At 36.0% G+C, this 22,886-nt stretch overlaps 1 protein-coding gene across 1 annotated transcript in view; it reads left to right on the top strand.

Moving 5' to 3' along the window:
* Nucleotides 1-22,886, top strand: part of WDR19 (WD repeat domain 19) — an 87,839-nt gene that overhangs the window by 20,038 nt on the left and 44,915 nt on the right. The window contains exons 9-19 of the mRNA XM_036762333.1: nucleotides 1,821-1,891; nucleotides 2,632-2,804; nucleotides 2,893-3,007; nucleotides 4,028-4,134; nucleotides 6,017-6,139; nucleotides 7,501-7,650; nucleotides 12,536-12,683; nucleotides 12,858-13,062; nucleotides 14,222-14,381; nucleotides 16,852-16,962; nucleotides 19,116-19,225. Coding sequence (XP_036618228.1) covers nucleotides 1,821-1,891; nucleotides 2,632-2,804; nucleotides 2,893-3,007; nucleotides 4,028-4,134; nucleotides 6,017-6,139; nucleotides 7,501-7,650; nucleotides 12,536-12,683; nucleotides 12,858-13,062; nucleotides 14,222-14,381; nucleotides 16,852-16,962; nucleotides 19,116-19,225 — 1,473 coding nt within the window. The remainder of the gene's footprint in view (nucleotides 1-1,820; nucleotides 1,892-2,631; nucleotides 2,805-2,892; nucleotides 3,008-4,027; nucleotides 4,135-6,016; nucleotides 6,140-7,500; nucleotides 7,651-12,535; nucleotides 12,684-12,857; nucleotides 13,063-14,221; nucleotides 14,382-16,851; nucleotides 16,963-19,115; nucleotides 19,226-22,886) is intronic.

Genomic DNA, 22,886 nt, shown 5'->3' with positions numbered 1-22,886 from the left:
AATATGACTGTTACTATATGTATGTATGTGTTTCTCCTGGGTCTGTTCACTTCTTTCTACATAATTTATACACATCTTCCCAGGTTTCTCTGAAACCATCTCTTTTGTCATTTCTTACTATGTAATAATATGCCATTATATTCGTATACTATATTTTTTCAACCATTTCCCCAAATGATAGGTAACCTCTTAGCTTCCAATTCTTTGCTATAACCAAAAGAGTCGCTACAAATATTTTTGTTTAGATGGGTCTTCTTCCTCTTTCTCTAATGTCTTTGGAGGTATAGGTTTAGTAGTGGTATAACCAGGCCAGAGGGCTTGCACAGTTTAATAACTCTTAGGGCATAGTTCCAAATTTCTTTCAATAAAAATTGGACCAGTCTACCACTCCACCAATAGTGCATTTCACTTAACCTCTTGGTAAGACTCAATTTTCTCATCTATAAAATAGGGATAATAATATGTACACTATTTATCCCACAAGGTTAGTGTGAGAAAAGTTTTGCAAATATTAATTCATTTCAATTCATAAACATTTATTCTGTGCCTACTATGTGCCAGGCACTATGCAAAGCACTATTGTATGCTACATGTAAGTTATTATTATTGCCACTTTCTTAGACCCTCGCGCCATACATTTTACATATTTTGTTATTGGAAAATCCCTGAAACTTTCATTTCTTCATTGAATTTGCTTTTTGATTTTTCTTTCTTTGGTTATCAGGATATTTGAAACAGAAATTCCAGAGTATAAGCCATTGAGTTACAGTTTAGCAGCATATCTTTTTAATAATACTATGAAGTAATGAAACTTCTGAATATTGACCTAAAATTCATTCGGCTAGGTTTCTACATTAAATCTTGTTATAAAATCTCTTTTATAATTGTTACGAATTGATAGTACCTAGTACACTTATATGTTAATGTTGTAAAATTATAGAATAGCATTTTCAAGTTCTTTAAAATCGTGTCTATTATTTGTACATGGAATGTGTCTATCAACTGTCAGTGACGCATATTTCTTAAGTTATATTTCCAGTAAAATGATAATTGCTTATTCTGGTTCTTATGACTAACTACATCTGTAAGACTAGTTGTTGGACATAAAGGTATAGTCTTTAATTGTGGAACAGAGGAAAAGTAGCTTGCCTGTGATCTTCTCACCATGTCCTAATCAATTCTGCTAAAACAGGTACTAATATACACCATGGTCATGATTGTGTGGGTGGATAAGGAATAAAATTAGTACATTTACCTTTACATTGGATACATTTACTTTTTAGAAGTACATTAACTTTTATAACACTAGAGTGAAACACACATTTCAAAATGTTAGAAACTTATTTCCAGGGAAGAGTTAAATACATCCAGTATTTTAATTATAAATAAATTAACATATAAAATGATTGTTAATCTATCATATTTTGTTAGGAGATGCAACTTAATTTTATGGGTCTTAGTAATAGTAATAGTATTAGTAACAAAGACATTTTAAGGAATGAATGTTGAGGTTCATTGAGAATATGAGTTTAAAGAACTTGACCTGACTGCACAGATCTGAAAGAAATGGTTTACTAAAATAACCCCATTGAATGTGGGGCCAGCATTTTAAAAATCCCACTTCCTGTCATTGCCCATACCAGTTCATCATGCCAAATCTAACCATATATACTTAGACTGAATCTATGTTTGGAAATATGATGGTAGTATTCTTTTTGTATTTTAGTGACTCCATTTGTCTCCTTAGATCAAGCTCTATTTGTTAATTTTCCATTTTTAAAATATTAGATACAACTAATCATTTTTATTTTGTTTTTCAGCATTAAAATTCATGATCTCTCAGAACTAAAAGACATGTATGCTATAATAAACCTGGATGATGAAAATAAAGGTATTCTATGAATTTCTGAAGCAGATTAACACTGAATGCATTTACTTAACAGATAATGTTATAGTGTTTGTTATTTTAATATTTCTATTTATTACAGGAAGCTTGAGATATAATGTCCTGCTGAATTTACATTACTTGTATTTATTTTGAATTTGAATTATTATTTGAATTTTCATTACTTGTATTAATTAATTTGTATTTGTATTAGTTAATTAGTGCTACTTAAATTGAACTGAAGGAGTCCACATGTTTAAAATATTTATAATGAATTTTATTACAGTTTATTTGGCAGCCAGGTGATAGAGGGTAGAGTGCTAGACTTCTTCATATCTTTAGTTCAAAATCCTTCCTCAGACAGTAGCTGGGTGACCCTGGGTAAGTCATTTAATGTCTCTTGGACTCAGTTCGTCATCCATAAAATGTGGAGTTTGAACCGGATGGTTTCTCAAAGGTCCCTTCCAACTTTAAATCTATGATCTGTGATCTGTGTTTACAAATGCAAGAACGTACTTTCCACATTAGTTGGATATCGAATCATTCAACAAATTCATATGATACTAACTGGTACAATTTCTACTCAGAAAGTTACTATCGTAAGCTAAGTAAAGAAATTATTCATACTATTAAAAAAATGTTTTTAAATTTACCTTTTCCCCTCTGAAACTCTGAAATAAATGTAATTTGTTGAACTTTTTGTTCATTATTTAATTGTAGTTCACTTTTGAAAAAAATCATTTCAGGGTTGGGTAGTCTATCTTGGACAGATGATGGCCAGTTGTTAGCAGTGTCTACTCAAAGAGGCTCACTCCATGTTTTCCTGACCAAACTTCCTGTTCTTGGGGACAACTGCAGCACACGGATTGCATATCTCACCTCTCTCCTTGAAGTGACAGTAGCCAACCCTGTTGAAGGAGTATGACAAATATGTTATTTTAATTTTATTTATAGACAAACTCAAAGTAATTACAGCAGCTTATTTACAGTGACTGCTTTTCTTATAGGAGCTACCCCTCACAGTTTCTGTTGAAGTGGAGCCCAACTTCTTAGCCATAGGTCTTTATCATCTGGCTGTGGGAATGAACAATCGAGCTTGGTTCTATGCACTTGGAGAGGATGGTAAGTCTAAATCTGGATTTGTTGTTTTAACTCTTTATATCTATCACTTCTCATAAATGTTTTGGTATTACCTAAGAAGCCATTGTATACTTATCATTAAAAGTTGACTCAATCTGAATGCAGATTGAAGCAAACTATTTGCTCTCTTTTTTTGTTTTGTTTCTTCTTTCTCATGGTTCATTACATTGGCTATAATTCTTCTTTACAATATGGCTAATGTGAAAATATATTTAATATGAAGGTATATGTAGAACCTATTTGGATTGCATGCCATCTTGGGGGGGGAAGGGGGAAGAGGGAGGAGAAAAAAATTTGGAATTCAAAAGTTTGTGGAACTGAATGTTGTAAAATAAAAATAAATAAATTTTAAAGGAAAAAAAATAAAGTTGACTCAAAGATGAAAAAGGTTTGAGCCTCATGGGCAGCTTAGCAATAAGCATATGAGGCACCCTGGAGGAAAGTTCCTTTTTTCATTTTTAGCTTCATGACAATACACATCAATTGTCATGCATACTGTTCCTTAGTTTAAAAGGTTTTGAACATCATAAACCTAATTTTCATAATTCCTGAAACAGCTTTGTTCTTTGCTTCAAATGCTCTTTTGACTTTTTTCTTCAAATATCGGGAATTGACATCAGAAAAAAATGACATTCTATTCATTCACACACTTCCCCATGAGGGATTATATGTTATCAGTTAATCAGAGAGCATGATAGAGTATGATTCTACTCAGGTAGAAAATGGCATTAAGTTTTCACTAAGCTTTTGCTAGTGTTTACATATGATAATTTATTTTGTTTGTGTCTTGTGTGATATTCCATGAATGTCATAACTGCAAATTCACATAGCAACTAAAATTTCCTGAAAGAAACTGGAAGAAAATTTCAAGGTTTAGAAGAGTTCTGAAATGTTGATAATTAGCCTTAATTTAAATTTTAATTCATTAATTAGTTTGAATTTTTTTTCAAAACTTGTATGAAATACATCACCTGTATTTTAATGTTTTCTTATTTTCTACAGTTGTGAAAAAATTGAAAGATGTTGAGTATCTGGGAACAGTAGCTAGTATGTGCCTTCATTCTGACTATGCTGCTGTGCTTTTTGAGGGCAAAATACAGTTACATATGGTGAGTCTTATTTTGTGAACCCAAAGACCTACAGAGTTGAGATAAATGGAAGTAGAAGATGAATAGACTACGGCCTAATAGTGAAGAATATTTTTAGATATGAAAGGGACCTTTGTCCAACCCTCTAATCTTATGCAAGAGGAAACTAAGACCCACACAAGTGATGTGTCTTGTACAGTGATACACAGTAAACTCCTATGGCTCCTTTTTCCTGCTAGTTTAGAACACAGGAGGCAGCAGAGCCTCAAGGAAGCAGGCTGGCCCTAAAGCCAAGAGGACGTAAATTCAGACTGGCCTCTGATGTATACTGGCTGTTTGATCTCTAGTCAAGTGACTTAACCACTTAGTGCATGAGGCAGCTCTGGAAGACTATGAGCTGCCCCACCTGGGCTGAGGTGGGGTAGTCTATGCCCCATCATGAAAAATACAAACTCCTCTCTTTTTGACATTTAAAGGTCTTTAGCATGATTATACATCACTTCCAGTCACACTCTGGTCCAGCCAAACTGGCCTTCTCGCTGAACTCACACATATCACCCCACCTCCTCTCTCTGTGCCTTTGTCCCCAGGCCTGAAAGTCATTCCCCCCTCACATCTACCTGTTAGAATCCCTTGTTTCCTCCAAAGCTTAGTTCAGGTATCACCGGCATAAGACATAAGACTTTTCCTTCTCCTTACACCACCTTTTTGGCCCCTGCCAAGGCTATTAGTACTTATTACCAAAAATCACTTTGTATTTTGTATATATTTGTGTGTGCATATGTGTGTACATATGTATGCACATATGTGTGTGCATGCATGCACGCGTACACACACACACACACACACACACACACACACACACACACACACACACACACGATGTCCCAGAAGTCTTTGTACAGTTTTAAGCTATTATGTGAGTATATGTATTGTGTGCACATATGTATGTAGGGCAGTTAGGTGGTGCAGTGGATCGAATGCTGGGCCTAGGGTCGAGCTGACTCATCTTCCTGAGTTCAGATCTGACCTCAAACATTTACCAGCTGCGTGACCCAGAGCAAGTCGCTTAACCCTGTGTGCCTCAGTTCCTCGTCTGTATAATGAGCTAGAGAAGGACATGGCTAACCATTTCAGTAACTTTGCCAAGAAAACCCCAAATGGGGTCATGCACAGGCACAGCTGAAATCACTGAACAGCAATGTATGGATTGTCTTCCCCGATAGACTGTAAACTTCTTGAGGGCAGCGATCTTTTCATTTTAGTCCTTTATCCCTAGTGTCTAACATAGTATTTGGCACATAATAGAAACTTAATCAGTGCTTGCTGACTGATCAGTTGATTGATTGATCTGGGCCAGATGACTTAAGCTGTCAATGTACTTATTTTGGATCTTAGCTTCCTCTTAACTATCTTTGTTGTGCCTTTTTCCAGTCCTGTGGTTCTTCCTCTTTGCAAAGTAAATAGAAGCAAAGAAGAAATGATCATATCTGCCTTCTCTCAAGTCTTCAGTTATCTTCATCCCACCAATCAAAAACAATGGTTCTCTCCCTTCTTTGTTCTTCCTTTTCTCCACCGAGTGGCTTAAAAAAAATTTTTTTTGTATTACCTAATTAGCTTTCTTAATTCTCAGTTCTAGTGCTTCTGATCTGTTCTTACAGAACTGTGCCATGCTTTTACATTCATCCACTATTACTTATCTTTGATTCCATCCTCTGTTCGTGTCTTTTTGAAATCTAAATTAGCTAGCAATTTCCTTGTTCATCAGTATCAAGTCTCCTTAGACAACATATTTGGACCAGGGAGCTACGAGCTAAGTGACTTGGTTGAGACAGAAGAAAAAAATTGAAATGTCTAACCCACCAACTGATAACATAATAAATTACTGTTATTAACATTTTAGATAGAAAGTGAAATTTTGGATGCTGAAGAAGAACGTGAGACTCGACTTTTTCCAGAGGTCGATGACAAATGCCGAATTTTATGCCATGCTTTAACTGGAGATTTCCTAATTTATGGCACAGATGTATGTATTTTTGTTTTCTTTTTGCTTCTTTTGGTTGTAACACATAGAAAATTTCTAATTCTAGTTAACTGAAGTATTGTATTATCTCTTGATCATATGGTAGCTTATGGCTCCCTTATTATGGCTCCCTGCCTATTTTTGACATTGAACTTATGAACTTACAAACATGGAGATAATGTGCTTAAGCATTTTTGCTAGTTTTTCATAGTTTCATTATAGCATGAAAACAAATTGATATTTGACTTTACCATATTGAATTTACAAATGGAAAATGAATAAAATGTACTTTGTACTTAAGTCATATTCTTTTGATCCTAATAATTTAAGAAGGTCCATAGTGATCAAATGTTCTCAAGATGTTTCAGGATACCAAATTAAGTATAGTTTTAAAAATTCATAAAATACATTGGTTTTTAATTCTTGGGAAAGGCTAGAAAATATAATACTTAAAAAGATGAGGAGAAAAATGTTAAAATGCCATAAATACTAGAGAAGTTCAGTTCATTATTAAGTCATAAGAATTCTTTTGTATGGAAAATTGACAGAAAAAATGTTTTGCATATTTTCCCCTTACAAGATTTCCTTCCTAATTGGTATCTTTCCTTTATTTCAATTTCTTCCTGCATACTGAGAATGTTTTCATAATGGCCATTTTTGGTATCAGTCTTACCTTTTTTGTATGAAGAACAGTGTGAGGCACACAGTCATTATACTTTATTTAAAATACTTTTAACTTTTTTCAAAGCATTGAAAGTTTCCTCTTTTTAATTTATTTAATTTCTCTAATTCTCAGAAGAACTCTAAGTAGAGAAAGTTACAATATTTATAAGAAAATAGGTCGTTTGCTATTTAATTGCATAATTATCACCAATCCCATTAGTATCCCTCCCCTGCTTATATTCAGTGTCACATAACTTGATAGTGCTATGCTGAACTTTCAAAACAAAGGTAGCAACTGTGGTTTGTTAATGAATCATTATTTATGATAATCTCATAGTTAACTAACTCTTTTAATCCCCCAAATTTTTCTGCTTATTTTCATATTTTAAAATCTTGCTCAACATTAGGATCTAAGGTATATGCCTAAGATCATTGATGTAGAAAAAATGTTGAACGGTTAAAGTTTTCTCTAAGTAGAGGATTTAAAATGTGATGCCGAAAATATAATTTAAAATGTCAGAATTAGCAAAGTATTGAATCACAAATACATTCACAGTTAACACAGGATTTTGATCCACCTTTTGTATTTACCATAAGTGGCTAACTTCAATTTTGAGTTAAATATTTCTTTAAAAATATGAAATATTTGCTTTAAAAATAGAAAGTGTCTCATAACATTTTCATGACTGTAATTGTTTTAGACTGGCGTTATTAGGTATTTCTTTATTGAAGACTGGCAATATGTGAATGAATATCGACATCCTGTGAGTGTCAAAAAAATTTTTCCTGACCCTAATGGGACCAAATTGGTTTTCATTGATGAAAAAAGTGAAGGATTTGTCTACTGTCCTGTAAGTTCAATCATGCTTTTCTTTAAGTTCTTAAAATTTAGTAAAGAAAAAAATAAATGTATAAATTAATTTTCTTTCAAAACAATGCAAAAGCTTTAGGATTTTAAAACACTATTATGTTTGCAGTTGGGCTATAATAATCATTCCACATTTTGTAGCATTTTCATATTTCAAAAAACATTGTTTACAATTTTTCATAGGTTTTTGATCTTCAAAAATTTGTTGGGGAGCAGCTAGGTGGCACAGTGGATAGAGCAACGGCCCTGGAGTCAGGGAGAACCTGAGTTCAAATTTGGCTTCAGCCACTTGACACTTACTAGCTGTGTGACCCTGGGCAAGTCATTTAACCCTGATTGCCTCCCCCCCCAGAAAAAATTGTTAATGAAAAATAAGCACTTACTCTCTGTACCAGACTTTTTAGCTACCTATCATTATAAGTTATTTTTTCATGTTTAGGTCACATTTTTCCTCCAAAATTTTAAGTTTCTTGAAGGTAGAGACTATGTCTCATATTTGAATCCCCCGCATTGCCTAGAATTGATCCTTGAACATAGCAAGTTTTAAATATTTGTCAATTACTAGTTTTGTATTGAATAATTCAAAATTGGCAAGATTTTAAAATCCTGGATTATTTTAAAGATTTTTTAAGTGCCTTTCAAAATCTGACTTTTAAAAAGAAACTTAAAATATGTGAACTACACTCATCAGCATAAGCTTTACCACCGGATAGTGAATTTGTTCAGCCATAGTTAATTCCTATCTGTTATGGAAGGGTTGTAATATGCTTGACTTGTAGACATGTCTACACTGATAAAAAATATGAGTCCTTAAAATTTTTAAAGTAAGTGTGATTAGAGTATATAGCATACATGATTTTGCATTTATTTTGAATGTTCAGGTGCTAAGGATCATGGGGGAACAAACCAGTCTCTCTATCTTTCTGTTGGCTAGGCAAAGCTACTTGGGATCCAGTCCTAACAGACTTGCCCCAGGCTTCATTATGCTTCACAGGAAAGAGAGCTCATAGAAGTTAGCTGACTTTATGGTGTGTGAGGAGGAGAAAAGACTTAATAAGATTTAAATGGAAACCTTGCTTGCGCTACTTCATGCAGTGATCCCAAATCCCCATCCTGTCCCTGGGGCTCTCTTCTTCTTTAGTTATTCTTCTCTTGTTCTTTAGGAATTCAGTGCTTTCATGCCACCCTCTCGCTATGCAAAGGTACCACTGTAGTACCCCCCTCAGTCCTGCCTTTTCATCAGGTTTCCCAATGTGCCCCTTGTACAACTCAGTGAAAAAGTATTGAACTTGGAATGCATTTGGGTTCTTGGCAGAGCCAAAACAAATATGTGTGCCCTTAAAGCCTGATTTGAAAATTCTCCTTCCCTATGGTTGCAAATTATATCCCTTGTATTAATGTCCATCAGGTGCTTCACTGTAACGTGAGACTTAATTTATCACAAAATAAATACCCATATTCCATAGAGAGAAGAATTTCCTGACCTCAAAAATATAGACATTTATAAAGAGAATTCCTTGTACTCCTCTGCACACCGTCCATGAGGCAGCCACCTCTCTTGCCTCTCCCTCCTCTGTCATTTACTATCTATGAGACTTGGGCAAGTCATTTAGCACCTCTGAGCCTCAGTTTCTTTATCTATTTCACTCCCCACAAAAGCTGCTCCAAACTGTCACAACCATCCTCCCCTTTCACCTGAGGAGCTTGCCTCTTACTCTACTAAGAAAAATGAAGACATTCGATGTGAGTTCATTCTTCTCCCATTCTATTTATATCAAAACCCTTTGACATCACTTTTCACTCTCCTATTTCCCCTGGTATCTGAAAGAGGCGACCCTTCTCTTTGCCAAGACCACCTCCCCGACATGTGTACTTGATTCCTTCCATTGCTATCTTCTCTAGCAAGACTGCATCCTCAGTCACTCTCTCTTGCTCTTCTCTCTGTCTCTGTCTTTTTCTCTCTCTGTCTCTCTCCTTCAACTCCTTACCTGCTGGTTTCTTCTCTACTGTCCTAATTATGCCAAAGTTTCCCCATCCTTAAAAAAAACTTCACTTGGCCCTACCATCCCCCCAAATTAGTATATAAGTTAGCAGAGCTATCTTTTCTTAGCCTTGAAAAAGCTTTCAATGCTTTCTACCTCCACCTCTCCCCTCCTTAACCCTTTTCCAGTCTGGCTTCTGACCCTATCCCTCAGCTGAAACAGCCCTCTCCAAACTGTTCTCGTAATTGCCAAATCTGATGGTCCATTCTCAGTCCTCATCCTTCTCAACCTCTTTATTGCACTTGACATTAGTGACCACGCTCTCCTCCTGGATACTCTCTTCTCTGGTTTTTTGTGGCTCTGCTCCCTCCTTTTTCTTCTCCTTGACTTACCACACCTTAATCTCCTTAGCTAACTCATCATCCATATCACACCCCATAAATGTAGGCTCTGCCCTAGGCCGCCTTCTTTCTGTACCTGCCCATTCTCAGTAAACTTAGCAACTCTCATAGTTTAAATTATCCTCTTCATGCAGATGACTCACAGATCTATCCAGATCTGTTTCCTGAAGTTTAGTCCTACATCACCAATTGCCTGTTAGACATTTCAAACTGATGTCCGGGACACATCTTAAACTCAACATGTCCAAAACTGAACTCACTCTCTTTTCCCCCAAACCCTCACCTCTTCCAAACCTGCCTATTTTTGTCAGAGGCATCATCATCTCCACTTTCTACCAAGTTCATAACCTCAACATTATCCTGGCCGTCTCAGCCTCCCTCACTCCACATATCCAAGCGATTGCTAAGTCTCGATATTTTTACTGCTGCAGCATCTCTTGTTTTTGACCCCTTGTCTCTACTCACATAGCTATCACCTTAGTTCAGTCCCTCATCGCCTCTCATTGACATTATTGGAGTAGCCTTCTCAGTGGCTTCCCTGCCTTATGTTTCTCACCATTCCAATCTGTTCTATACACTGATGGCTGAGTAATCAGCAAACTGCGGTGGCTTCTAATTAGGGAGCTTAGGAAGACCCAGAAGCTACTCTGAGCCCTCTTTGTCTGTTAATCCAAGTGTTGAGAGAAGAAAGGAAAATGTGTTTTGTGACTCTGAGCCCCCTCTGTTGCTAAAGGGAATATTCAAGAAGAGTCAACTTCTGCTGTGTTTCCTTCTTCCCCTCCTAACCTCCTCGGTGGAGGCTCAAGTCCAAGAGGCCTCCGTTCTGATCTTCATTCCTGAGAAAAAAGAGAACCATTCCCAGCACATAGAAAATGATCATAGGATCATCAATTTAGACCTGGAAGAGACCTTAGAAGTCACCAAGTCCAATCTCCTTGTTTTACAGATGAGGACATTAAACCCAAGAGGTGGAGTATGACCCAAGAGGGCCATACTGATAGTAAGTTGCAGTAAGCTAGGATTTGAACTCAGGTCCTCTGACTCCAAATTCATTGCTTTTTCCACTGTACTCCACCGCCTCCTCAAGGCTACTTCCCTACCTTTATCCACTTCACCTCAGACCTATCCTGGCTCTCAACACAAAGCAGCCAGAGAAGTGTGAGTGTCTAACTGCCTAGATTGCAGATCCAGATGACTTCATAAGGATAACAAACAGTTTCATTTTTCCTTTCCCCTCCTAGCTCTTAAGGTAGAATAATAAAATATAAGAGCTGGAAGAGTCTTAAGAGGTCATGTAGACAAATGTCCTCTTTTCACAGATGAGGAAAACGGATTCTAAAAAGTGAAATGAGTTGTCCAACGCCAAGCAGGGAATTAATGGTGGAATCTGGATCAATATCCAGGTCTTCTGACTCTCAGTCCAATGCTTTGTGCTCTGTATTAACCTACTTTCTCAACTGATTGGTTGAACTACATAATAAAAGTAGTTACGATTGTAGTCATTTATGCTTACTATTTATGCTTAATCACCATGTAATACATATAACCATTATACGTATCATTAAATATGTCACATTAAATTAAAGGAAACAGTTTCTCTTGCATGCATATGAGAATATATTACTCTTCAGGCTGCTACTGCATACAGTCATTCTATTTACTTTCCTATATTCTCTCCAATATGTATTTATTCAATCTGCTTCTTCCCATTGTGCAGCTAGGAAGCAGGTCTAATGATGGCTTTCTCTACTGCCTTAGATGAGGAAGGATTCATCTCCCCTCTGCACTGTTGGGAATATCAGTTGACAGAGCAGCCATTCCATTGGCTTGTTTATTCTCATGCCAGCAGAGTAACACCCAGTGTGCCTTGTCACAAGTTTTGTTATGTTTAAAAGCATACAAGGGAAGGAGATGGAGGAAGATGTTATTTCTGCACACATGCACTCAGGATGGTCAAAAGTCCTTTTTTCTTCTGAATCCTAAGGGATAATATTGATTTATTTTTTAAATCTCATATCCATATAAAGATATATTATACATTTACTAGAATGCATTATCAAACAGTTTTTGAAACAGACATGCTACTGATATTTATTTAAATCAAATTAATTCACGTAATTTATTTTTATTTGTTTTCTAAAGAGAATATTTACATTTTGAACATTTTTAAGCTACAAAATTGTCATTCCTGGCCTAAAGTTATTATCTTTAGTATGAAGTTTCATTTGTGTACATCTCATAGTACTTCCCCCCAGTTCCCTAGAATTATTGGTTTTATCTAGATAAATACTTTCATGTATTATATGCCAACACAGAGGTGTCAAATAAGCATGTGAAAAGAAACTTTTCCTCTATTTCTGTGGTATTTTAAGTTGAATGTGAGTTTAAGAGAACAGTATTGGGATGGAATTGTAAAAACCCTTCTTCCAAGCTTAATGATAATGATTTAAGTGTGTGAACTAATTTAATAAAGCTTTTTTTGTAGGTTAATGATATCACCTATGAAATTCCAAATTTCTCACCAACTATTAAAGGTGTTCTTTGGGAAAACTGGCCATTGGATAAAGGTGTATTTATTGCCTATGATGATGACAAGGTGTATACATTTGTCTTTCATAAAGATACTATACAAGGTACTTAATTATCTTTTTGTGCTTTTGATTAATAGGATTTCTTTTGGCAGCTAAATTAAACCAAAATACTTTCTGTTATTTATGCTGGCATTTGCTGTCAGCTTTGTCAGATGTGTTCTAAAAATGTTACAAATAAGGAAAAATCTTTTTTTTAATAATGTTTGTATAATCCAGGTTCCAAGGTAATTTTGGCAGGTGGTACCAAAGTTCCATTTTCTCATAAACCATTGCTGTTATATAATGGAGAATTAACGTGCCAGACACAGAGTGGAAAAACCAACAATATCTACCTAAACACCCATAACTTCCTTGGCAGTTTAAAAGATCCTGAGCCCAGTGAGCTGAAACAAATGCTGACACAAGCATTAATGCTAAAAAGGTAGGACTTTAAATAAATAAATGTGTATGCACCCAGAATTTTGGAACTTTTTATTTGCTTTTGCAGTAATATAGCTCAAATCCCATTCTAGTTGTTATAATTTTCAGGATAACAATTTAAAAATTTTAATATGCCTATATAAAATAAATATCCATGCCCAATCCAATGACCAGCTTATGGTATAATTGTATTTGATATGGCAAAATTCTAAAATTTTATTCTAACCAAAATTCTAACCTAAAATTCTAAATTCTAACAAAAAATTTAGACAATTCTCCCATTTCACTATAAAGAAATTTGACCAATGTCATTAATTTTCGTTCTAATATACATTGATATATTGGGATTCCTAAATATTGGGCAGCTAGGTGGCAATGAGGATAGAGTGCCAGGCCTGGCATCAGGAAGGCTGATCTCCCTGAGTTCAAATTTGGCCTCAGACACTTACTGGCTATATGACCTGGGCAAGTGATTTAACTTTGTTTGCTTCAGTTTCCTTATCTTTAAAATGAACTGTAGAAGGAAATAGCAAACCACTCTAGTATCTTTGCCAAGAAAACCCCAAATGGAGTCACAAAGAGTCAGACATAACTGAAACAAGTGAACAGCAAAAATTCCTAAATATATTGATCTAATTAGGTGTCAAATTAATATAATTAATTAGGCATAGTGCTCATTTTCTCAGAATCATATAGGAATGTCCATTCTTATCTGTCTCTGAAGTATTATTAAAAGTAGAAAATAGAATTAATTTTGAGGGTGTGAATATAATTTTTTATTTGATTACCTCATAAAGCATTAGATCTTTCTCAGGGAAAAAAAATAAGATCATAAGGAGCTTGAAAACATAGATGCTATACTTTAGAAGGCATTTTTTATCATATTTGGCAGGGATTCTTAGCCTTTTTTGTGTCATGTGTCTCTTTGATAGTCTGGGGAAGATTATGGACTCAAAAAAATAATGTTTGTTGACTACATTCTTAATTTAAGGAAATGCTAAATTTCAGTTAGAGGTTAATAAAAATAAGATGTAATTTTTTTCCCATTCAAATATTGATCCCTTGAAATATGACCATAAACCACTTGATGTCCTTGGACTCTAGGTTAAGAGCCTCCAATCAGTGGCATAATTTTAAGTCAGTTTGACTTTTTACTGTAGGTTTTCTGATGCATGGGAATTGTGCAAAATCCTCAGTGATCAAGATACTTGGAATGAACTTGCCAGAGCCTGCCTACATCACATGGAGGTGGAGTTTGCAATCCGAGTTTACCGTACAATTGGAAATGTTGGAATGGTGATGTCTCTAGAACAAGTAAAGGTAAAATATATTTTTATGAAGAAAGGATAGTTCAGGATTTTCAGCTAAAATAAATGCTTATCTTAATGTTTTAGCTATTTCCTTTTTCTATTATTGTATATTTGGATGAGGGAAAAATAACATTCTGAAGGGATGATATCTAAAAAAATAAAATGAAGGGGTGAGAGAGGAATATATTGGGAGAAGGAGAAAGGGAGAGATAGAGTGTGGTAAATTATCTCACATAAAAGTGGCAAGAAAAGCTGTTATAGTGGAAGGGAAGAAGGAGTAGGTGAAAGGGAATGAGTGAACCTTGTTCTCATCAGGTTTGGCTTAAGGAGGGAATAACATACACACTCAATTGGGTATCTTACCCTACAGGAAAGTAAGGGGGAAGGGAATGGGGGTGGGGAATGATAGAAAGAAGGGCAGATTGGGGGAGGGGCAGTCAAAAGCAAACACTTTTGAAAAGGGAGAGGGCCAAAGGAGAAAACTGAATAAAGGGGGACAGGATAGGATGGAGGGAAATATAGTCAGTCTTTCACAACATGACTATTATGGAAGTGTTTTGTGTAACAGTACTCTATAACCTATATTGAATTGCTTGCCTTCTCAAGGAGATGGGGAGGGAAGAAGGGAGAGAATTTGGAACTCAAAGTTCTAAAAACAAATGTTTAAAAAATGTTTTTACATGCACAGACAATGGGGTATAGAAATCTCTCTGGCTCTACAAGAAAGTAAAGGGGAACGGGATAAAGGGAGGGGAGTGGGGTGATAGAAGGGAGGGCAGACTGGGGAAAGGGATAATCAGAATTTATGCCATTTTAGGGTGGGGGAGAGGATAGAGACTGGGAGAAAATTTGTAACTGAAAATCTTGTGGAAACAAATGTTGAAAACTAAAATAAGGTGATAAGCTATGTGAGTAGAGAGAAGGGGTCAAATACAAGAGATGCTGCAGCATCTGTTTCTTCAAAAGGTATGTATTTTTATTCAGTTTCTCAATTTTGGTCATGTTCTTGTACCATTACATATTTGGATTATTTAATTCGTCCAGATTAATTTTTTTTAACTCTTAAGCTCTTGAATAAAAAAAATCCAGAAATTCATTTAATTATTGCCGAATTTGGCTATATATTTAGATATGGTCTGTTCCTTTCCTAACAATGTTTGATTTTCTGAACTGATTCCCAATTCAAACAAGATGGATTTCAACAGGAATAAAATGTGTAACATGCTAGCAGTTCACACGAAAAAGACTGAGTAATCCCACTTGACTGCAAATTCAATATGACTCAAGCATATGATATGACTATACAAAATGTTAATGTAATCATACTCACTTCAGTAGTGTAATTTTTAGATAAAAATTCAATTAAAAAACCAATGCAATCGTAGCCACATAAATGGAAGTATGCCAAGCACAAGGGAACTTAATGATGCCCTTTACTGGTTAGACTATACATGGAGTGTATTGTACTCAATTTCTAGTACCATATTTTAATTATACAGAAACTAGAGTGTGTCCTGAGAATGACCAGGTACTAGGAATGTTTAAAGTATGGAAGAAGAGATACAGAGAAGTGATAGCTAACTACAAATACTTGAATTTCTTATGAAAGGATTATTAGTTGACTGATAACTCTAGAGAGTAGAACTGGAAATAGGGTGGAAATTACAAGGAGGGAAATTTTAGCTCAATAAAAGGATGCATTTCTAAACAAATAAAACTGTCCAAAAATGAAGTGTTTGGTATCGTGAAGTAGTGAATTCACCATCACTGGTAATGCTTTCGAAAGCCAAGACATTCTTTAGGAATGGTATATAAAGCTTTCCTGGGAAGTAAACATACTCAATTACCTTTAAGGACTCTCATAGATCCATAAGTCTTTATGGAGCTATGAAATTGATAACAAAAGAGAAATTCCTTAAAGAGCCAGTAATAGTGAGGGGGCAACATGGGAACTTGCCAGAGCAGTGTGATGACTCATCAAATCACAGTCAGATAACCCCTAAGTTAAGGCACTTTCCCACTCCTTCCCAAAAGCTGTCTGATATGAAGCTCAGTCAATTTCATTAGGGATTTTGGCTGTGGAAGGGTTTAGTCTAAAGTAAATAATCTAATTACCTGGGCATGACTCTAGGATAATAATGCAAAAATGGTTTGACCTTCACAGCATTGTGTTGATATCAACAAGTAATCTAGTACCAGAGGTTGAGATCATATTTTCCCAAAATGTCAAGACAGTTTCAATCTTGTGGTCAAATTAGCAGCAAATGAAGATAAGATACACACCAAGTCTGTCATGCTCTGACTCATTCATTCTTCATATCAAAATATTTTCAAGGAAATGTAAATCTCATCCCTTTGCCCAAGGCTTCCCTAATTTCTATGTATATGAATTCCTGGAACCACCACATCCGTCTCAGCATAGTCTCTTAGTAAATTAAATCCATGTAACATTTGTAATTTGAAAATACTTCTGTTTTCAGGGAATAGAAGACCATAACCTTTTAGCAGGACATCTTGCCATGTTTACAAATGATTTCAGTCTGGCTCAGGATCTTTATTTGTCATCTATCTATCCCTCTGCTGCACTGGAGGTATCCATTTAAGTGCCTAATTCTTGTATTAACTCTGTTTTTATTTGTTTAAAATATTTTATGTTTTTAAAATGTTATGACAAAATTAACGCTTAGCCAATACTTTGATATTCTTTTGGTAAATTCGATGTCATCTCTGTGGCCATACACTCCACCAATACAACTGTAACCTCTCCATGGCTTCTCATCCTATGCAACTCTCATTCATTTTTCCTCATAACTCTTACACATTAATATATCTAACATATCTATGTGGAAAGGAGGCTTAAGAGATGTAAAACAATATTGACCATATATTTGCTATTTCAATACCCAATTTATTTGAAACTTCATTCCCATCTTTCTCTTCCTAGGTGGTCTGTATATACACATATATAAAATATGATTTATGAATATATACACACGTGTATATGATGGTGATTCCTTTCACCAACATAGGGTACTGCCCCTTTACACTTTACCTTTCTTGAGATTAATTTTATTTTGAAAAAATTTGCATATATTTACACATGCATATTATGTATACTTTTTTAAAATTAGTGTGAACTCAAAGATAATGTGTGAAAATGTGGCATTTTGTACCCGTACCAATGAAATAATGAATCCATCGAAATCTCAAACTAATTTGAGGTTAGATTTATTTTCTTCAGGGAATTCTTTGATATTTTATACAGCATCCTTTGACATGATTGAAGATGTTGTTACACCCAAACTGAAGCCCACCATTTGAGCCCACCATTAATCCCCTTTGATAATTAATCCCCTTTATATTTTTGTCTTTGTCTCTGTCCTACACCCTGAAATGGCTTGAAACACCTTAAGGCATAGTCTGGGTAGTTTACCCAAGGCTAGTCCCCTGACCCCCCCTTTCCTCATGATTCAGCATTCTGTATATTCTCTCTACATCAGCATTATGTGCGGTTGCTAGGGTAAGGCATAAGTTTGTTTTAAGGAAACCCTCCCCCGGTTACCAAGTAGCCCCACACCCTGGGTTGGGTGCAGCTATTCTGCTGACCAAGCTAGGGCCCCCCCTCAAACCATAGATCAAGTAGGGGTTACTTTCTGGGGAATTCCACCTCGTACCCTCCACCCAGTTATAGGAAACTGGTCGCACCCCTGAGGGCCACCCATTCTAGGAAGCAGACCTGTGTCACAGGATGGTCGCGCCTGAATCTAGCCATATTCCCAAATTAGCTCTGAGCTGATGAATTCAACCAATGGCTGATCTTTGCTTCTGTAAGTCATTGCTTCCGCTAGCGACCCTCCCTAGTTGTGTCATTGTGGTTTTTGCCCTTATAAGCCTGTAAATCCCTCAGTTCGAGACTGCCTGATTTGAGAATATACTCCAGGTAGTCGCGCACTTGATCAATAAATCCACACCTTAAATTTACCTTGAACCCAGGTCTCGTCCCACTGTTACTTTCTACACAACAATGTCCTCAGAACTTCAAAATTAAAACTAGGACTCACTGATGTAGGAATATGTCTGCTTTTGCAACTTTTTCTAGAGCACACATAAGTGATGAAAAATAAGTAATCCTCTTTCTTCCCTGCCCAAATGTGTACAATAATAGCATTCTCCTGGATCCGTAAAAAGAATTCATTTATAGGGTGAAAAAACTTGAGTTGGACCTTAAAAGTCCAACCCCTTCATTTTACAGATGAGAAAACTTCCTCATAATCACACTGTTATGTCCCCTGACTACAAATAAAATATTCTTTCTACTTTCCCATACTCCTTCTAGAATATGTCAGTGATTTAGAATGAGAGTGTTCCTTCAATCTTGAATAAGATGCAGGACCTAAAATCATTTTCATATGTGGTCATGTATGCTTTTGAATTTGTAACTAAGGACAGGACACAGTAAACTCATCTTAAAGGCTGGGAGAAAGACCTGTGTTGTTTCAATTCTACCAGTATCTTCTATTTTATTTTTATGTTTTTTGAACACTGTGATTTACTGTGATTTTTGTGTATCTTCAGACTGCTGTGTGATATCACATAGTTTATCTGTGGTTATTTTACCACCTAAATATTGGTTTTAACCCATTTTGTAGATGCTATTTTATTAAATAGCATTTGTGGTGATCTAATTGACTGTTGTATGTGAATTTCCTCTATGTCAAATTTAAGGCATTTCTTTTCATCACAGATGAGACGAGATTTGCAACATTGGGACAGTGCACTACAGCTCGCTAAACGTCTGGCCCCAGAACAAATCCCATTCATATCAAAGGAATATGCTATTCAGCTTGAGTTCACGTATGTTATCTGCTTTAAAGCCAAGCAAAATCTTTTCCTTTACCTGTGTCTCACAAGAAGAGGTGACCCTTCTCCTTGCCAAGGCAGACCCCTGAATATGCACCCCTTATTCTCATCACTCTGTATTCTCCAGAATATTGCCCCCTCCATCCTTTCTGCTCTCTCAATAATCTTTAACTTTCCCTATCTACTAGGTCTTTCCTGCTGCCTTACAACATACCTGTGTCCCCTCCACCCTTAAAAAACCCTTACTTGATATGACCATCCCTACCAGCTATCATCCTAAATCTTTCCTTCCTTTCTCAGCTAACCTTCTTGAGAAAACCATCTATATTCACTGTCTCCACTTCTTCTCTTCTTACTCTTATGCTTTCTATCTTTATTTCTCCTTCCCTCCCTAGAATATCTCACTTGATGATCTCAGCAGCTCACATGAGTTCAATTATCATTTCCACACAGATGATTCCTATTGCCTTAATCTCAGTCTGAGCTTCCGTCTCACATCAGTCACTGCCGATAGACACTTTACTAATCAATGAGGATACAGATAAGTAAAAAACACAGATCATACCCTCAAAGATCTCACATTATCATAGGAAAGACTACATTCAAAAATTGTCAATGTAAGGTAATTTCAGAGGGAAGGAACAAGCAGGTGAGGGGGCGGGGCAATATGGAAAAGGTCTCTTGCAGAAGGTGGGATTTGAGCTGAATCTTGAAGGGATCCAGTGAAGCCAGCAAACACAGGTAAGGAGAAAGGGCATTTTAGGCATGAGGGAGAGTAGGTGAAAAGGCAGTCAGGAGATGGCATGTTATGTGTGAGGAACGTCAAGAAAGCCATTGTGGCTAGATTGTAGAATACAGGGAGGGGAAGACTGGAAAGATAAGAAAGGGGCCAGGTTGTGAAAGGTTTGAAGTGCCAAAAGGGTTTTCTGTTTGATCCTGGAAGCAATAGTGAGACAGTGAAGTTTATTGAGTACTGGAGATGACATAGTCAGACCTGCACTTTATGAAAATCACTTTGGCAACTGAATGAAGGATGAATTGGAATGAGGGGAGAAAGAGGCAGGTGGAACCACCAGCAAGTTTGTTAATTATGGAAGAGTGGAAGCACAATGGAGGACATAATGAAAGGAGCAGGTAGAGCTAGAATGAGATACTAGAGGATGGTCAAAAAAAACCATAATACTGTACTCTTCATTTTAGGCACAAGTCTGCCAGAAGCCATTTTTATTAACTAATATCTAAAGTGAATAAATGTCCAAATTGGCATTGTCCCCCTTCCCGTGCCTTCAGACATGCCCCTATTCCAAGACAGTTTGAAGTAACATTGGTAATAATCTTGAACAAGGAAAACATCAATAAAACTCTACCTTCTTCCCTCATACCCTACTCCCCACCCCCACCTACTTGCTCAGCTGAGAACAAAAGAAGAATAAAACCCATTACAAATATGCATAATCAGGCAAAACAACTTTTACACGCTGGCAACATCCAAAAAAACCTATGTCTTATTTGGCACCTTAAGTCTATCATTTTTCTGTTAGAAGGCAGCAGCATGTGTCATCATCACTCTTCAGGAGTCATGGCTGGCCATTACATTGACCAGGGATCTTAAGTCTTTCAAAATTGCTTTTCTTTGCAATGTGGTTGTTATTGTAGAAACTATTCTTGCTCTACTGACTTCACTCTACATCAGTTCATACAGTCTTCCTGGGTTTTTCTGAAACCATCATTTTCATCACTTATTACAGTGTAATAGTATTCTATCATGTTTATATACCAAGACATGTTCAACCATTTCCCAATTTATGAGCACCCCCTCAGATTCCCATTCTTTGCCACTTCAAAAAGAGCTATAAATGTTTTTATACATCGTTAGAGTTTGTTTTGCTTAGGACTGATCCCTCCCTTAATCCTCCCCCTCCTCTCTTCTCCCCTTTCCTTATTATTTCCCTGTTGAGTGAAATGTATTTCTGTACTCTGATCTGTGTATTCTTCCCTACTTTGACCAGTTCAAATGAAAGTGAGGTCCAGGTGTCAGCCACTTCCCCCACTCCCTCCTCTTTTTTTGTGTAGCTGTCTACTTGTGTGCCCTGACTAGGTGAGATAATTTTCCCTAACCTCCACTCTAGAATATTCTTCTTCCCATCTCTTTCCATTCTTCTCTTGAGATCATCAAGACATCACAGAACTATTCCTAGCCTTCTGTCTAATTAGACTCTTTCTTTGGTGATAAAGTTCTAAGAAAATGCATGTATCATTTCCCCGTGTAAGAATGTGAACAGTTTATCTTTGTTTAGTCTCTTATAATTTCACATTTATCATACTATGTTTTTCTTGATTCCTTTGTGTGAACTTCAGACTTTCTCCTCAACTCTGATCTTTTCATTAGGAATGTTTAGAAGTCCTCTATTTTAGTACATGATAGATTTATGATTTCATGTGCAGTCATCTTTTTTTCTGCTAAGTAATAGAAATGCTTGTTTTATTCCTCAAGTTCAGAAAAAATATTAAATTAAATTTTAAAAAGAATTTTTTAAAAAAGAGTCAGCAAACTAAGGCCCATGTGTCAAGTCCAGCCTGCTGCCTTACCCCATGAGCTAAGAATGGTTTTTATGTTTTAGTTTGCTGAACCCTGCTCTTTTTCATTAAAGTCCATTTTTCCCCTGTAGCATTCTACTCAGTTTTGCAGAAAAAGTTATTATTGGCTATAAGCTTATATCCTTTGCCTTCTGGGATATTGTGTTCCAAGCTGCAACCTATGGATTTTGGCTATCATGTTCCTGAGAGTTTTCATTTTGAAGTTTCTTTTGGGAGGTGACCAGTAGATTCTTTCTATCTCAACTTTGTCCTCTTGGTTCTAAGAGATCTGCACAGTTTTCTTTTACGGTTTCTTAACATATGATGTCCAGATTCTTTTTTTGGTCATAGCATTGAGTTAGTCTAGCAATTCTTAATTTTTTTCTCCATGTTTTCTAAGTCAGTTGTTTTCGCTGTGAAATACCTTAGGTTTTCTTCTTCTTTTCTTTCTTTTTTTTAACTTTGAATATTTCTTATTATCTCATAGAGTAATTGGCTTCTGTTTGGTCCATTCTAATTTTCAGACAGTTTGTTGCTTGCACAAGACTTTTTATGTCTTGTGCCAACCTGTTAATTCCCTTTCCAGTTTTTCCTTCCATAATTCTCACCAATTTTCCAGTTTTTTCTAGTGCTCTTCTTTATTTATAAATTTTTTAAACTTTTGTTTCTTCTCTTCTAGAAATTCTAATTGAATTTGTATCCCAGCTATGTTTTCCTTTGAGGCATTGTTTGTAGATGTTTTAGAGTCATTATCCTCTTTTGGGGGTTTTGTCTTGATTGTCCCTGTAATAATAATAATAATAGCTTTTTATGGTAGGATTCTTTTTTGTTTGTTTACTCATTCTTCCAACCTACTTCTTAAATTTGGACTTTATATTAAGGTATCTCTGTGCAATACTAGTGAGAAAAATCTAGGCCAATCCTATTGCTGAAATATTGGATGTTGCGCTATTCTAGAATCTCAGAGACAACTCAGGCTGGGACCTGCAAGCTTTCCAGCACTCCCAAAGTGGTCTGATCCATAGAAAACATTGATTGCTGCTCCCTTATCTGAGCTCTGCAAGTTTTTGATCTGGCA

Source organism: Trichosurus vulpecula, chromosome 6, assembly GCF_011100635.1.
Source record: "Trichosurus vulpecula isolate mTriVul1 chromosome 6, mTriVul1.pri, whole genome shotgun sequence".
Lineage (NCBI taxonomy): Eukaryota > Metazoa > Chordata > Mammalia > Diprotodontia > Phalangeridae > Trichosurus > Trichosurus vulpecula.
This window is presented reverse-complemented; position numbering and strand designations above follow the sequence as displayed.